This window comes from Chroicocephalus ridibundus, chromosome 8 (genome assembly GCF_963924245.1).
Source record: "Chroicocephalus ridibundus chromosome 8, bChrRid1.1, whole genome shotgun sequence".
Classification (NCBI taxonomy): domain Eukaryota; kingdom Metazoa; phylum Chordata; class Aves; order Charadriiformes; family Laridae; genus Chroicocephalus; species Chroicocephalus ridibundus.
The window spans coordinates 13,551,253-13,570,027 of NC_086291.1; the positions used below are offsets into that span (position 1 = coordinate 13,551,253).

General features: G+C 41.6%; 1 protein-coding gene across 2 annotated transcripts in view; it reads left to right on the plus strand.

The window, feature by feature from the left end:
* Positions 1-8,419, plus strand: part of ST6GALNAC5 (ST6 N-acetylgalactosaminide alpha-2,6-sialyltransferase 5) — a 72,992-nt gene extending 64,573 nt beyond the window's left edge. For both annotated transcript variants that reach the window (XM_063344201.1, XM_063344200.1), the window contains one exon: positions 6,911-8,419. In XM_063344201.1, the coding sequence (XP_063200271.1) occupies positions 6,911-7,142 (232 nt within the window). In that variant the 3' untranslated portion in view covers positions 7,143-8,419. The remainder of the gene's footprint in view (positions 1-6,910) is intronic.
* Positions 8,420-18,775: the final 10,356 nt, after the last annotated feature.

Consider the following 18,775-nt stretch of genomic DNA (forward strand, 5'->3'; position numbering starts at 1 on the left):
TCTGAATATTTATCAGCTAAAAGTAATGCAATAATTGGCATGAAATTAATCTGAAAAAAAAAAAAGTAGTACTGGAAAACATTACTTTTAATTTGTTTTTAAAGTTCCCTCCAGTTAATAGAGGAACAGAGTTCTCACAGTGACTAGTTTCTAAATTGAACTTGCTGCACAACTCAAATTAAGGTTTTATGTCTGCCACATGAATCCCAATCTTCCAGTAAACTAGCTTCCTAAATAATCCCCATCAAAAAAAACCCAACCAGAATTTGGACCTGCAGAACAGAGGATCAGTCCTGTAATCACGCATTTTGGTCACGCAGGGTGTGGGCCACAAGCAGAAGAAGCAGCACACGAATTCTGTTGGTACAAGCTATGTGTTTTATGAAGTAACAGCATGTGTACGTTTTACGGCTACGTGGTGCCTCCAGCTGTATTCAAGGTTCAGGCCAAGGTGCTGGTTAAGGTTTCCTACTATGGATCAGTGATAGAGGGAAACAGTCTTCAGGACTTCTGGTACTGGGCCAAAATGACATTAGCCACGGGATACAAAGCACTGATCCAGTACAAATTCACACAAATTTGTTTTACATCAGCAATCCTTATCCTGACTTAAGTATCAGCTGTCCATCCATTACTAGCCTAGCACTCTGGCCTTTCAGAAACGAGGTTTTGTGCCCACACCCAGTCCTGATCCCACATGCACCGCTGGGTGACCCAGCAACGCCCAGAGCTGGTACCGGCAGTGAGGAACGATGGCATCAGGGTAACGATTCATTGGCTGCTCATGAATCCCTTTCACGAAGAAGTACTTGCTTGAATTTTCTGACACAAACTTCAGTGATCTCACTGAAGTCTGGTTCATTGACTAATTCAAGTTGCCTTTCAGGGGCAGGGGAGCAAGGCTGCGGTGACAGGTTAGCTCATCTATCAAAGAACAGGACTGCTTTGACTTTCTTCTGAGCACTGAAAAAGATCATTCGGGAGTCTGCATTTGTCCCGGGCACATAGTAGAAATCCCTGAAGAAATTACAATATAAAATGTCAAGACTAAATTCCACTTTGTAAGAATTTCTACAAATTATAACAAAACACTGATGATAAATGCTGTGATGTACTGCCAGATTTCATCATGAATTCTCAAGGGAAATAACAAACTAGATCAGATATTCCAGACAACATAAATGCCTTCCACAGCACAGCACTTCAGTTCCCCTCGCTGCAGCTGGCCAAGACACACTTCTTCAGTTTCTGTAAGCGGCTGGTCTGGCTTACCCAGAAGTGGCTGTATTCTTTTGGCACATGGAAGTAATTCTTAAACTAATGATCTAAAAATGCAAAAGACAGCAATTCACTGTAAAGCAATGCTTAATCCTAACTATGCAGGCAAAGCTGGATTAGTTTAGATACATATACTTAATTTAAAATTACAAAATTTTAAATACAAAGGTACACTTACCAGGTCATAAAAAGGGAAAAGGTCATTTCTTGATCAAAGGAATATAAAGTGTCTTTACTTCAGATGTATTCTCCAGATGATGAAGGGGAAAACTGTCATCGTTGTGCCTGGAAGAAGCTGTCCATGAAAAGCTACGAAAGGAACCTCTTGCCGTAAATAGTGTTAACCGTCTTGGTTTGCTCTTCAGCTACTCATTAAGAAGTTAAACAGTGCTTCCGTTCAAAGAAATAAGACAACAAAATAGAATAGCAGAAATACAGAAATATTCTGTATTTTTATGCCATGTTTCCTGGTTTTCAGTCAGACAAAATAGAAAACCACCATTTAAAAAAGAAAAAAAAAAAAACACAACAAAAATCCCCACCCTACCTCTCTCGTGTGTTAGAGATGGTAGAAGTACTTAGTTGCTGGGCATCTAAGGAATCATTAAGATTTAAAAAAAAAACCACCACAATCTTTAATTCTATTCAGAGTTAATATCACCAAATTTACAACTTCAGCAGATACCCATTATTTTTTAAGTATTAATTTGTGGAGTAGGTAATGAGCGTGGGTGATCAGTGTCGTGGAACTAAATTAGTATCACATCCGTAACGTGAAGGACATCTCAAAGGTATCGTGAATATCATACTGTTGATTCTGCTACAAATTATTAGCTTAAGCTCATTAACCAAATTGCTTCCCACCCGTGCAGGAAAAATAGTCTAGTGAAGGAGTCTGGAGTACAGACTAAAAGATTTGTCACTATTAATTGCAACAACGTGTTTTGGATTCTTTTCTATTTACTTTCCCTGGACATTGATTTTTATAGCTGAACTGGAATTGGTGACCTGATTATTATAAATTTCTAGGAGTTTACAGGAAAGCTATATGTAATATCGAATCCCTTGGCTACAGATTGATGCTGTAGTAAGGGTTAATGGCTTTGATACCATTCTCGTGCTGTTAAATACATCTGACTTGCACATTCGAGAAGACGATGAAAGCGTGTGCTTCCGTGCACATTGCAAAGATTCTGGAGAGCGTGTGCTTCTCTCGCTCTTTTGTCGCCAGGAAGACAAGCCATCTTGCTGTATTTTTCCCAGTGCCCAGGGATCCAATCCTAGCCTGTGCTGGAGCAAACCAGCACCCCAGATGGGAAGCATTTCCCTCTCCGAGCTCCCTTTGGCAGCCTGCCACATGCACAGGGCTCACTCCTCAACTGGGACGTGGAGGATTCTCCTCTCGCCTCCCTGCATCAGCAGCCAGACTGCGGCGCACAGACATCACCCCCGTTCCCGAAGGCGCTGCAATGCTGCTGATTTTCTTTGTGGCTGCTCAGCACCATCCCTGGGAAGGACACAGACAAGCCTTAATGCAGTTTGTAGCGACTCCAATCCCTGTCGCAGGGAGAGCAGAGAGAGGTTGGTTCCTTGCAGATGTCTCTGGGTACTCACGCACACAAGGAAAACTCAGGGTGTTGGTGAGAAGAGCCCTCTTTAACCCTCCCTCCTCTTCATGGGCCTTCCGGAACTCACACAAAAAAAGTAAAGCTTAATTCTGAGCCTTATTTTACTAATACGAATAATTTTTGCTCCGATTATGGACCCAGATCATTTTCCTCTAAGAATCCTCATTTGACTGCCAGGCCATTTCCTGTCTGTGATAATTTGCCTGAAAATTGGCATTTGAAATCCTTTAATCTATTCCTTTGGGTACAGCTTTTAAATGTAGTGTTTTCTTACCTCCCTCTCTCTGTAAGTCAAGTGCAAAGAAGCAGTTGTTGCTAGTTGCATTTCCTGAGACTTACCAGGTGCTTGATGGAAGAAGGGGTGCCCACAGAATTGTGATCTTTATGGGAGATAGTCATGCCCTTTGGTCCATCTGCCCGGATCTCACCTCATTACCTTAACAACAAAATGCATAAATGGTTTGGAAAACGGCTGGTATGGAGGTCAAGGAAATGGGATCCTGAGAATAGAAGGCAAGAAATTATCCAGAAATCTTAATAGTCCTGGCACAGCACCTTGCCCATCACTCAACATATTAACGAAACTTTACTCACCCTTCAAAATATGAATTATTTTACAAAGCGTGTGAGTATGGCTAGTTTTAGTGGGTTGATTTATAATGGCTCTTCATTCGTAAAGGAAGAGGTTGGCCAGAATGTGATATGGGATGGCCTTGTTTTTCTGCCTTGTTTCTTTTGAGGCAATCGCTGTTTGCTGTATTTTCAGCTTTCGCTGTGGGTGGAAACCATCTGTGGGAAAATGTGCACTGAAGTGGCAAAGAGTAGATGAGTGACACTGGGTACAAGCACTTACACGGCTGCTGTGCTGGCAGGCTGTTAGGCAGGAAGTACAGTATATTTTACAGAGGAACTTTCCTAGATTCCTCCCAGCTGTGATATTAATATGCATGCAAAGTCTGACAAAATACTGATTAATGTCCAGTATCAGGCAGTGATAAAACAGCATCTGTTTTAATGTTAATAAATGAGGTGGCAAGCAATTTCCGTATAGAAATTACTCATGCATTTCATTTGCTGGTGACACAAGCTAATTGCAGAGTTAGAAGATAACACAGTACAGTTAATTTGGGTTATGGTGTAGTTACTCAAGGCAAGTTCAAATCCCAACCTTACTAGCATGCAATCTAGGGGAATCCAGAACTCCCACAGAAGGAGAAAGACTTCAGACAAAACATGCTAGATACCTAACTGCCTTTCAGAGTTCCTAAATCCAAAATAGAACATTTGGAATTTAGCCTCAAAACCTCAGTTAGCTGCAGAGTAGTTTTGGAGAGGTCTAAAACCACCAGCATTTTCCTTGTTGCATTGAATTCACCTCCAGTTCAGCCAATAGATGCGCACGCGAGCCTTCGCAGCACCCACCAGGGGATGCCTGGACCCAACAGGGTTCCTCTGCCTCTCTCGCCTGCCGGGCCCTGTGCAGCAGGTGTTTCTGGGCTGTTTCTGATGGGACATCGCACAAAATGGAGTGACCTGTTACAGCCTCTGGAGCTAAGGGCATCCACTTAGGATACTCAGGTGTCAGCTTCAGAGCCTTTGATGTAATGTGGAACCCCTGTCTTCAAAAGGGAAACCCATTGCTAAAATATCCACCGGTAGAATACTGATAACAAAAGAGATAAAGTGCTTACTGGGAGGTACAGGCTTCAAAATGTGGCTCCAAAGAGGTAACAGAAGAGTGTAACCCTAGGTAAATACTAAACAGAGTGAGGGAGAAGAAAGAGGACCACTGTTAAGACTTCTCTCCTTCCTCTCTGCGTCTGATCCACCTGCCCCCTGACTCCAGTTATCACTATCATCCATTGCTAATTCCAGCGTACAGCAAGGGAATAGAGAAGAGACAGACAGTGATTAACTTCCTGCTTTTTGCTCTTCCAGTTCACATTCTGCAAACCCAACTCAGGCCTTCATTTAAAAAAAAAAAAAAAAAAAAAAAAAAAAAGGTGGCATGGGGCAGCAGAGGAGGATCCCAGCCAAACCTCCCTGGAGGCGTCGGGGCTCACTGTGCAATACTGAGCAGTTACCTTCTTTCCACTGTGTCTGCAATCGTTCTAAGCCTGTTGGAGATACGATTTCAACTTTACTAATCCTAACTCCAAAGCACTAAATACCCCCCAAGCAATACAGGTTTACCCTCGAGAACACAAGAGTAAAATCCAGGGTCAGTGCGGAAAGGAAGAGCAGCCTAAATGAAGGGCAGAGGCCTATTTGTTTAGTAGTTCTTACGAAAAAATAAATCACATTAAGATGTATCCTGTTAGATTTACCATACAAATGATTCATTTAAGAGATTATAATAAGAGGTCCAATGTATCAAAAAAGTATGTGAAAAATTAAGTGAAGATTGAGATCTAATAGCTGTAGCTAAAAAAAACGCATTCAATTTCTATATGAAGGGTATTTTTCACATTACAAATATGTTTTCTGTAGGTGAGGTATTGAAGGATTTCTTTTCACTCACTTATGTATTCCGGTGAGAATATATACAAGTAAATTTAGAATCCATCTTATTGTAGAAATGTAATTTTATTGTTATTCTGGTCTTGTAAGATTGATCGCCGTGTTGTGTTACCAGGAAGCTAGATTGATTGAATTAAAACGTTAATCTAAGGTACAAATGGAAAGCAGCAGCAATATCATACATTACCACTGCATATACAATATGGATAATGGTAAAATAAGAAAAATTAGAGAATTGCGTAGGTGACAGAATTACATAGTAAAAATAATGACCAGGACGGAATACTGACAGATTGTGGATGCATTCAATTGAAAGTGAGCTTAAATATTAGCTCTTCAAAATGAAAATAATCAACTCTATATTAGAGCTGACAGCCCTGAATCTGCATGAGATTTCTTGCTCCGTACTAGGGTCCTGTTCAGCTCAGGCTTTAACGTAGAGCAGTTCCAAGGCTCCACTAAATGGTAATATTTGGATTAACTTTTCTGACACTACAAAATAGTTTGTTGGTAGCCAACTGTGGAGATCGGTACAATGGCTTATTCTGTCTGGGACAGCATCTCCCTCTGCATTTATGACAGAGACGGCTGTATGAGCCCTCGTCAGCCCCAAACGCCTGTGCCCGAAGTCAAAACAGAGTGGGTACAGTTTAATGCAGAGAATAAAACAAAAGGAGAATTAATCACTCTGGCTTATTATAATACAAAGGGTCTTTTACAGAATGTAACATCAAAACATTGAGGTTAGAACTGCTAAAACGGACTTTATCCCTAAATATCTAATTGGTCTTTGGCATATCCTATGTGTCACCACATGAGTACTGCATCTTCTGCTGGCTAATGCCGATGGGCTCACAAGGTCAGAAGGATGCTGTGGGTGAACGGTTTTAATTTTTAGCTTAGATACATGAAAGTTGCCACCGTAAAATCAAAAAGAACTCATTTGTGCATCAGATGTTTGATTATAAACCCAGCCACAGCACTCTATCGCTGACCTGGCACACAGATAGGCTCATTGAAGTTGTGCACTCAGAACTCGAGCGCCGTGCCGGGAATGTTCAACTGAGCCGATGTGACACCGATAACCACCTCCCCGCCATCTTCCCCTTCCCTTTCTTCCCCCAGTTCAGCAAATACCTCTGCAAGGCTTTTTACAAATCACAATCTAGATATAAATCTCTTAAGCAGTTGGCTTCAAATTTCAGTAGTAACACAGCCCTGCAGCACACTCCCTTGTTTTTGAGCTCCTGCTGTCCTTTATTTAACTGAGAGGAGGGGATTAAAGGAGAGCAACAGAAAGAGCAAAGAAAACACCTTTGCCCCATTCTGATGTATTAAATATGCAAGAAAAATACAGCTACCTAGAAATTTGATTTAACTGGGAGAAAAAGTGGATTTAAGCACATCAGCTTATTAAAGATAGCATCTTTTCAATCAGTAAAAAAGAACATCTCAGGCTTCCATCTATTCTCTTTCTTCCACAGGGATCCTAATCATCTTTCAGTCCCTTATCATTATTACGAACCTTTGGGACCTGATGAATGCACAATGTACATTTCACACGAGCGGGGACGGAAGGGCAGCCATCACCGCTTCATCACAGAGAAACGAGTGTTTGAGAACTGGGCACGGACATTCAACATTCACTTTTTCCAACCAGACTGGAAACCGGAACCACTCACCGTAAATCACCCCGAGATTAAACCGGTGGTCTGAGGGAGGAATGCACAAGACCGCAGTCACAGTCACCCACTGCGTCAGCCTCCGGGGTGTCGGACCGTCTGCGACAGCAAGGCAGCCGAGAGGAGAAGGGCAACAGGATTTGCAGCTGATGAACTGCAACAAGAGTCAGGAAGTTGCGATGAAGGAGCGGAGCGGAGCGAGAGTACTTTCTGTCAAACTGTATTAATCCAGTATATAGCCTTTTCTGGCCATCTGACTTCCTGTATGTGTATGTGATTTGTGAAAAACAACTCGAGTATCATTAACGGATGGTTAATTCATTATGGTTTTTTAAAGTACAATGCCACTGAATTTTCATAGTGAAAACTTACGCTATTTATTTAATGGAGGTTTTTTATGCAACCTAGGCCAGTATTTTTCTAATTCACAGTTATGTGGTTGTCTATCTTTCATAATCTTTCAAATCCAAAATTAATATTGCTGATGGTTTGAAAGGCCTAGCTTTTTATTTATAAAATTTGTTTGAAAAATATGATTCTATATAGCATGTAATTAATATTTGATCTGGAAATGTTGCATTTCTTTTAAAAATCTTGGGCTTCGTTCCAGCCTGAAGCCTTTAACAGCAAGAACGGTCCCATGTGCAGATCTAGCTAACTTTACATTCTGACATCTCATGTTAATATGAAAACAGTAGTGAAAATTCTGTTTGATATTAATGTGCATTTGCTGCTGTGCTATTGGGCTGCTGTTTTTTAATTAGGGGTGGGAGGAAGGAGGGCAAAGTTTATCCAAAAAAATCCCTTTCTGTAGCAGCATGCTTTTTGGTGACGAGACCAGGCTAAGGCTGGAGGGCTTGTGTTCTGTTTTGCCTCCTGCAAGAGGCTGGGGGAGCCGCCCTCCTGAGGCACCGGGCTGCAAACCCGGCAACAACGGCGTGAAAGAACATGGCCAAGTCTCTGAAATCAAGAAGTTATGCTACCAGGTACTGCAACACCAGCCACGCTAGCCAAAAAGATTACAACGCTGTACCTGCAAAATTCTCTGCCTCCCACTGTTCCAAGGTCATTGCTGATCTCGGAGATCCTGGATCACACTGAAGTTGGGATGTGAAAAGAGTTGGACGTATATAAAATTATCCCCCTGAAAAGAGCAAAGTTACACTTGGCAGTTTTTTGGTGAAGTACACGTGCGTGGCCAGGCCCTGCAAAGCAGGGGGATGGACAATGCTAGTGCTGTATGTGGAACCTCACAGTGTGAATTACTGGGTTACATTTGGCTTGTGAATAAAGAAGATTTCAGTTACAGTATTATTTTTCCTTTTGCCTGACAAATACTAAATCTCTAATTTCTTCAAAGTAATCAGTAGGAATAATTACTGCATGAAACATTACAGCTCAGGTGACGAAAGGTGTCTCTCATTAGACAAATACTAAAGCTAGAACAAAGGCAGTACCTTAAAACACCCAAGTCCAAGAAGCTGAACCTCAGAGGTGATATGTAGAACTGGGACCAAACTCACCATCATTTAAACCCACTTACGACCCGCGGTCTTCCTCTTTCCAAAACTGGATAGCAAGAGCTGCAGCTGCCCCGTGTCCCCGATCCTCTGGGGGCAAAGTGAATTGCCCTGTCAGGGGCAAAACAGCGTCACCCCTGTGACACCCCCTGGACCCGAAGAGCAGGCCTCCAAGGGCCACGCTCCTTGGTGCAGCCCTCCCCGCTATCCAAGAGAAGAAACTATAACTATTTTGCCTTAAAGGTTTTCTCTTGGTGTTCCTCCTGGTACGCTCCACTCGGCCTACAAACGGAAGGCAGAGCTCTGCTATTGCCAAGTGCTTGTGACCTGTCTCTTGTCAGCTGGTGTTTAACTCCCCCCCTTTCACTGACTCTGCTTTATTCCTTCCACTTGATTTCACAAAATTCTGCAAAAAACCAGAATGGATTTTGAACTAATGGCAATTTGAACATCCCTTTCAGCACGTGTACTGGGGCACGTATCCAGCATATACTGCTCAAATTGATGAACTCGGTCAAATTGATTTAGAGATCACTTCTAATGTGACTGCAAGAGACGGTACAGATGACAGTAGGTCCTCTGATGCCACCATCCTTTTGTTATTTTATTAGTGATATAATAATAAAAAGATCTTGTAATTCTACAATAGAGCTCCTAGTTTTTCCACTAATCAAGGCCTGCGGGTTGTGTATGCTAAATGTTTAGTTATGTTATTGTTAAAAACAGATAACTTTAAAATAGATTACACTGATCTACTTTTAATATTCAGCAGAAGCACGGGGGCTTGGCCAGACGGCGTTGTGCTCCACACGCTTGTTTCCTGTCTCCAAGGCTGGTCAATACCAAGTAGATCAGATGAAGCACTAAGAATGTGAAGAAGAAACGTTGGATAAATTGACATCAGGTCTCCCAACTTCTAACAGAGTGAAGCTAAGGATTGTAATTATTCCTTCTTCAGTTCCTGTTACTAGTAACTACGTGTTCTTGTTAGCTGTATACACACTCAGTCTTTTTAAACAAACCAAACCCCAAACTCACTTGAGTCTCATCAGCTTCTTGTGGAGTTGCAGCATGTTTCCCCATCTAATTATAAAAAGTTCGAAGGAGTATTTTCTAAGAGTGAGTCACACCTGTACATAGAAAATTCACTACAAAAGGAACTTGATGAAGCCAAGGAGCCAGCAACTTTTAAATAGGACTGATCACACAGATTTATATGGAACATAAATCCAGTGCAAAAAGCACAAATAGGAAGAGTGCAAAAGAAAAATAAATAATTTTTAAAGTGCTGCAATTTTAATTTGCAAATTACTGATGTATTTTTCTATAAAAGTGCAATTTTTGAACTACACCATATCCTGCTACATTTCAGCCTGACGTAAGGTTTTATAGCCTAGTTATAAACCAAACAGATTTATGATAGAAAATGCCGTCAGGCCAGAGATAAGCGGCACAAACCAGGCACTGCTGCCATTCTCTGGTTTATGCTGTCATCTTACACTCTTCACTATAATTTTCATCGATTCATGATCTTCAGCGCGCATCATTTCACATATTAAAAACTGTTGCAAAACAGTATTTACAGACATCAGCAGTTTTAAGATCTATGTTACTTTATTTCTGAACTCCTTGCATACCTTAATGCTTTTATGCTTGGCTTCATCAGAGTAGCTATTTTTCATCTCAAAGAACCAAAGCTCTTAAGCCATGGTATGTGCAACGGGAATTGAGGATGATAAAATATCTCTGCAACTAAGAACAGAAAAATACAACCATTCTTTCTGTTATTTTGGCACAGTGGTTGGAAGATGCCCAGCTAACAGCATCATGATACAAAGCAAAAACACGACGCACTTTGAGAAAACCTTCCATGCGAAGTGTTGAAGCACCTCAGAAGAGGTGTCAGTACCATTTCTTCCTGGGTAAGGAAGCTGAGGAAAGGGGAGGTTAAGAAACTTACTAAGACCAAGTTACAGCCTTAGCACTGTGTTGTAGATGAGCCTCGGGTCTGCTGACAGCTACCCTGTAGCCAGTAGAACACACAATAAGAATTTCAGATATTAAACATACATACAGACGAACAGGAGTGTAAACTGATAACATTCTGCAGGAGGTGCTTACCTGGGTCTTGTCCTGCAGTATTTCTCGGGCAAACTTCATATGAAGCTAAGTCATTTTTACCCAAAATACCTCTAAGGAGGCAAGGACACAATAATCTAAAAATAGCTGGGAAAACATTGGAGGATGCGGTGAGGGGAATCTAGAGAGTAAGCAATAAAGTGTGGTTTGTGCTCTCTGGCCGTATTCCCCTGCAATACGAAGATGAAGGTCAGGCTGGGGCTGACAGGGTGGACAGTTGTGGCTCAGTAGCAATGGCTGTCCTGCAGAACTTTCTTTTCAATATTTTACACACCTCTCACGTGACACAAACTCTTTGAAAAATTCTCATAATTGTCTCTGACTAATGAAAGTTAATTATTTTGTTTGATGCGAGGAGATGCAATTTCTAGTTCACCTAAAACCATAGCTTAGGGATTAAAAAACGTAAAGAAAGGAACAGTTAAACGGTGAAAGAGTACTGGTAAGACAACAAAACGTAGTGCCAAAGAGAAGAAGGTACAGAAACCTTACAGGTATCAATACTTCACCTTTCCTGGGGCATCAGTTAATACTGATCACTTTGAGTTTCCAGCTGCCTACTGCAAAAGCACATCTTGCTTATCACAAGGAGAAAGAAGAAAAAATTTTAAGGACAGTCTTTAGAAAAACCCTAGGAAATATGAAAGGGCAAGAGTCTAAGGTGGTGAGAAGTTTCTCTGTACTGAAGCAGAAAAGTATAAAACTCAAAGGATGTTTTATAAAATGGCTGTAAAATGGCTCTGTTTATGCTAAATACTGTTAAAATCACTGGATTGTTAAATGTTTTGTGCACTGAAAATTACAACACAACATGAAATGTCAAATGATACCCTTTGACCACCATGAGGATGGAGTTTCAGCATCACCGTGGAAACAAAGATGGTGCCTTTATCACGGCTGACTGTAGAACAGGCTCCACGGCAAATGCAGACGTGCGGAAACAGGTCGTGAACCAGCAGCTCCTTCCCTTCTGTGGCACCTTCCCAGGGCGCCAGCAAGAGAGCACACAGCTGTCACAGCACACACGGGCACGGCCAGCACAAAAGGGAGACGTTTCGTTGCGTTGTGTGTCGTTGAACACCAGACCCAGCCAGAGACACTACTCAGCAGGTGACAGACACACACCGTCCTCGTTCACTGTGGAGTACTTTCACCCCGAGTTGTCAGAAAGACAGAAAAGGCAGGAAACTACAGACAAGCAACCCCGGCAACCCAGACAAACGATGGAAAACTGTAACAAAGAACAGAATTAGCAGTCATAAAGACGACGGCACTGGCTAAGAGGTAACGCAGCTTTTGTAAGAAAAGTCATGCCTTGCAAATCTATTGAGTTCTTCAAAGTTCTCTGAAGCAAGTGGACAAGAACATCCAGGTGATGAATCCACAACTAGTTCCGCTTCCAAAAAAGCTACGGGATAAGAGAAGATCTTCACCTATGGAACCCAGGTGAATACAGGAAATAAGGCCAAGAGGATACATCATCAGCTTGAGGTTACAAGCAGAATTTCACCGGAAAACATCTCAATACATTTTCTCTGGTTTTCTGTACTCTTCCCTTAGCATCTACCATAGGTCACTCCTTGACACAGGATACAGGGGCTAGACTGCCTAAATAAATAGATAAATAAAAAATATGGAAAAAAAATGTACACTAAAGCCCAGTTACAGTCTCGCCATACTCAAAATGTGCCAGGCAGCCACAAGATCTAAAGGCAGTAACTGCATTCTCATTTTACTGACAGCAATGCCAAAGCATCTAGCTCAGATGGAGAGCAAGGCTGGACCCTTTTTACCAGCCAAGGAAAGTCATCTTAATAATTTGGTTTCTCAGAACCGGTTTATCTCCTTCAGGAGACGTCTAGTGATATTTAAATCTGTCAACTTCTTTACACAACCCAGACAACTGTTAAGATAACATCAGTAGCTTTTAGGACACTAGATACTTCCTGAAGTACGGGGAAGATAAAGGGAATAACGCATATTTAGTGACGTATAAGGTTTTAGGACGTTGCTGACTTCCCTTCGGCTATCAGCTCAGTTGGAGCCTATTAGTTAGGATCCAAACAGCACGATGCGAGTCTGTCAACAGCAAAATGAAGGAAATTCTGAAGGGAACCATTAGGTTTGGCTGAGTTTAAGGCAAGAGCTTAGGTTAGGTTTATGTTTTAACAAAAAAGGCAAAAGTAATGAACAGATTTATAACCTATGAGGATATGCTTCCCCCCACTGCATCCTTGCTGTAACCAAGCTGCAGACAAGGCCAAAACTGAAAGAGGTTACTGGTATTCAGTGGGACTGTTCATTTGTGTTAGACAAAATTGGAACATTTCCCACTACAGCATTATTTTTTTTTAATTCAGCTATACATCTGTAGACAAGCATTACATGAAACACTAAAAAGCTATTCCTGGTCAGTCCATTGCAAAGGATACTGGAGAGAAGGAGCAGCTATACAGAAATGAGAAGCAAAATCAAGTGCACAAAGCCTTCTATATACACCCAAAAAAAGGGAAAGATAGGGACTACTGCAGAGAAGGGTGCATAAAAACTGTACAAAACACACACACATTGCAGTGAGGTACCGATGGCCCCATTTGCCATTCCACTGGCATTATAAAGACCAAGGGAACTAAGGGGACCTTAAAATCATTACAATTTGAGACACAGTAATTTTGAGCTACAAACTTAACCTGGACAGGAAAACCAGTATGGAAAAAGTAACTTAACAAAAACCAACAGCAGTATCTTCATCGGTAAACATCAAAGCATTTGCCAAAGGAATTAAGTACCATTACATTGGAATTGGACATAAAGGACAGAGCCTAAGCTTAAAATGCCGACTACATGCAAACCCTGGAGAGTGGGCCCAGCCAAGCACTTACTGTATGACAGTATTATTCCAGTAAGTCCTGGTGCAGGCAAGAAATACATTTGCTATTTCAGATTAGTCAACTTTGACATAGGCACTTGTATGACATGCCACAAATCTCCCAAACAGACCACAGCCCGGTTGCCCGGTCCCTACAGAGCTGTCGCACCAAAGCCACGTAGTGGTGGGCAGCGTGGGAAAAGTCACTTCCAACGAAATGGCAGCTATGGCAGAGCTTTGCCAGCGTTGCTGTTACACTACCAAACAGTCCCGTTCTGGAATAGCTGGGATTGTTCAACGGATTGCTGTAAACAACGCTGCCAAAATAACTTCTGCTGATATAATTCACATCTCTGTTAAGCCTGTTGGCCAGAGCAGCAAAACTGGTTCAGTTTTGGACAAGGCCTCAGTGTTCTTTGTGCATGTACATTAAAAGAAAGAAAGAAAGAAAAAAAAGATAAATCTAAAATTCGCATGGGGAAGAGGACACGGCACAGTCAAACATCAATAGATGTACATCTTCATAAACTTTGAACTGAAACCTTAAACACTATCCATTTAATCACTAAATCAGGCAGAAATCCTCATTAAGGGAGAAAAAGTAACTCATTTTAAAGAACGTGCAAGTGAAATTAGCGCAATGAAATGCTGATTTCAGAGTATGTTATGCAGCACATACAAGTTTTCATCATAAAACACCAATGCTTTCAAGATGCATTTCCCTACAGCATATTATTTGTAAAAATTCATGGAAAGAGGGAAAGCAGAAATAACAGCAGACTGCGCACAGCAGAGGGTATTATCTTCCATGGGAAATACATTTCTCTCATGTTTTTTGGTGTTTTGTTTTGGTTTTTTTTAATTTGCCTTTCACCACTTAAAAATGCAAAACCCATTATGCTCATTATTGTACAAAAGTGTTGAAGTGATGGTTGAGAAGACACTTTCATTAAACACACTGCTGTTTTCTGTAGTTCCTGACTTTATGGATAGATTAGTCTCTTGGGTGAAATATTTTATGGGTGTCCTCAGTCCAAAGGTAACTTAGTCTGGAAGCACGACAAAATGCTACCGGGTCACACACAGCTGTGTGACACAGAGCGGGACGATCTGTACACAGGGACACTGAGTTTCTGACACCCCCAATCTTTGTCCCCAGATTGTACCATATACAAAGGTTGTCCTGTCTCCAAATGCTGCAGACTCCATGAAATACACCACTCCCACTCCGTGAACTGCCTTCCACTTCACCTATTTCTATCAATTCCAAATAATCCTGAACTTGTAGAAGCTTTTCAGTCCACAACACAACAAAGTACTGGATCAAATCTAACTATTTACCAGCAACTGGCAGCATCTCATTTCCCCATCTATACTGAAGGGGTAATTAGCTCAGTTTTTGGAAGTCTTCAGACCAGAAACTTCTTTTTATTCCTTCCCTCTAAGCACCCATCAGAGAGGAGAAAGAAGCAGCTCTCAAGCCTCAAAAAAACCTCGACTGACACAGTGTTGGTATCAGGGTTGCCGGGGCTGCAGACTTCTCTTGTCTGCCTCAGCGGGACAGTTAGTCCTTCAAACCTCTCGTATGTGTTGAGGAACACAGTGCAACACCTCCCTGTCCTCATCACTTGGCAAATCCCCTCCACCCATGATAAATTCACAGCTGAATCCGGTCTTTGTTTCTTCATAAAACACATGATTTCCTACTATGTGCAACTCAGCCCTGCTTTAGCACACACCGATGCCCATCTGAAGGCTCATTAGACCTCAAGATCCACACGCTTCCAGTACATTTCGTGGATGTGCTACCAGAGAATGGAAATCCCCGACTGCTGAAACAAGAGATGGAAATGGGCTCAGTTTGCAGACACTCGGGAATTTGAACCAGATTACATTTGCTTTTCTGTAATCGGTACCGGAGACCAGCTTTTAGGGGGGAAAAAACATCTGACAAAAAAAAAAAAAAAAAAAGAGTCCACTCTCTAGAGGAGATACACCAGCGCTAATGATATTTGTAAAGACAGTTTTGAACCATCTACGATCTTTCCTTATGCTACAACAGCAGCATTTCATGGTGACAGTCACCTCAGTATAAAAGATTTAACTGGCATAGACCAATGAGACACCGATTGCCTCGTCACCGCTCAGGCTTCCTTCTCCACTTATTTTTGTGGCAATCTCACTTTTCAGTCTGTTACAAAAGCGTAGCTTAGAGTCACACGTTCGTGTAAACATTTGGGCACGGTCATACAAAACAGCTACTCAAATACATACGGCATTTCATAGACAGCTCAGGAATCAAAGTGGAGAGACATGAGAGAATGTGTACGAGAGAGTATGAGCCTACAGTTAACTTACCATTTCTGTGGCTCAGCAACAGTAACCCATTTCAACATGTGACCCTGAAAGAGCTGAAAAACTGAAATGAAGCAACTTAGCTTTTTATCATCCAGGAGTATTCTAAACAACATCCATAAAACCCACTGCAAGACCTGTCAATGCAGTTACATACCACAGGGTGCAGACGTGAACAAACAAAATCTTGCAAGCAGGGGCATGCACGGCTCACAGACCTAACTCACCACGCGCTGACATTTAATTCTGCTCCAAAAGTTTCTATGCAAAGAAACATCAAGAAACTGCCATCTGGCTTGTTGCTTGTTTTCTGGATTCCATTAAAAAGATAACCTGTGCCCAACGGAGGAAGCGTCCCTACTGCACAGGGACATTGTCTGGCATGAAAGACACAAACGGTTTGTGAGTGCGAACGACCTGGCTGGCTCCAGAGCCCAGGGGCCAAACGGGGTCTGAAGGGCTCTCGGGGAAAACGAAAAGATTACAAACTTTAAATAAATAAATACACAAAACACATTTACAGACAATTCTGTGACATTTCTATACTTCCTTTCAGACCGTAACTATTCAAGGAATAAAAGTTATCACAGTATAGAAAATAGAGTCTCGCAAGCGTAGCACAGGCAACTTTATGGTGACTCTGAGAATGATCTATTTCAACTCCTCACTTTGTGCGTATAAAAATGTTAGAAACGCCCGAAGCGTAGTTTGCTGCATTCCAGTCAAATTGTTGTTCTCACTTCAATTTAATCACCTTCACAGGCACACTTACTGAGTGCTTCTATTCATAAATTGCATTTTAATAACCCACCTAATTGCCTCCTTTCCCCCAAGCAGATAAGCTTTTAAAAAGACAGCATCTTTGGTATCTTCCGCTACTTGCAAAATCCAGCTGAGTTCTGTAGATGTTTCTATCTATCACTTCCTGCAAAAGGTGGCTGAAAGAAGGAAAAGGAAAAATTGAATAAGGCCTGAGGAGTCTGCCTAAGTGTAACTGCAACTGAAGCAAGGCACAAAGCTCTGTCAACTTCACCTTAGCCGCTTCTTGAAGTGTGACAAAACTTCCCTATAAAATAAATATTTGATTAAAAATATTCATTACGATTGAAAAAGAGTATCAAAGACTGGATTAAAAAATGAAAGCTAAGCAAAACCTTTCAAGACATTCTGTAGGATTCATTTCTATACTGTCTCCACACATTTCTGTAGTGTCCCTCCATTTCTACACGGTCTGTCTACAGCAGATCTTAGTTGATTGTTGCATTAGAAATAGCTGAGGGGAAAAAAAAATTTCTCATTTTAAGAAGTCCCCGTTGTATCACATTTTGGATACAAAGTCAGTGCTTATGAAGAGTGCTACCCAAAAAAACAACCCCAAACCCCACCACACTGCGGAGAGATCCAGAGACCCAGCACGGGGAACGCTGCTCAGACCCCTTCAACTCCTCCCTCCGAGGGCGGCACTGCAGCAAAGAGCGCTCTCGGCTTTCCCATGAAGTTACACTGTTGGTGCCAGGCGATACCAGCGCCTCTGTTACGCTAAAACTTCTCGTCAGAAAACGGGGAAGAAATCTCTAGTATTATTTATCACAGAACATCAGTTTACAAAACTGTAAGGACAGTGGTGTAGGAATGCTTTTGTTTTAAATACAGATTAATTCCTAATCCCGGTGCTTGGCACATGCTACTGAAAACAATTCCTGCTGTTCAGCAAAAAGCACAATAAAGTTCTCGGTGCCAGAACTTTATAGTGAGGCAGAGGTGTAGCAGGCAAACGTTTACCTCCTGATAACGGATCATTCTGTACCTTTATCTTCTACAAGCCTAGAAGATGTATGGAGAAAAAAAAAAAAAGTTTTAATGCTCAAGAGATGTACTACACTGCTGTTTTTATAGTTGTCTGGCATCAGCCCTGAGGAACAGCTGGAAGCCTCAATGGCTGCCTTCTCTGCAGCCCTCCCGCTCAGCGCACGCACGCAGCGCTCTGACAAGTTCGCTACCCCTAACCCGCGGCTGTGAGGCCACGGTCAATCTGAAAGAGAAGAAAAAAGGACAACAACAATCAGACTTGTATGTTCTGTGCAATATGAAAATGCTCAATACCATAATTCTAAGAAAAACATATTGGCTCTGATATTACTTGCGACTACAAATAATTCCTAATAGCTTTTAGAGATAGGTATCTAGTGTTTACACCATGTATGTACTGTGTAAGCTTTATTACGATTAAGCTAGAGACCAGGTTCCAAAAGCATATTGCGAAAGCTTCTCCTTGCTGACAGGCTTGTGTCTATACATGCACAAATTTGCTACTCTATTCACCAATATCAGTATATCACCCAGACAAAACCCTTTTAACATACGTTCACCAGTAAATGTTCAAGAAGAACAAATCAATATGCCAAAACAGAATTTACAAACCCTAGGTGATAAAGCTCATTCTCTAAGGGCTCAGAAACTACAGAATGAGACAGTACAATTTATAATGTTTTTCATCCTAATGCCGGAGTCTTATTGTCTTCTGTGCAAAAATCCAGTGCACTCAAAATCCTGAAAGCACCCAACTCCGTATTTATGGAGTGAAAATACAGCGCCTATGAAGGGTTCCTCTTGGACATGGATAAGTTGTAGTTTCACTTTTTTTGAAGTAGATTCAATGAGGTCATCATATATTTTTGTTTCACCAAATCATAGAATCCTAGACTCAAAACTGCCTAAGGTGAAAGGACTGATCTAAGGGTTGTATTTAACAGGAAAGAAAAACGGACAGTGAAAAAAAATCCA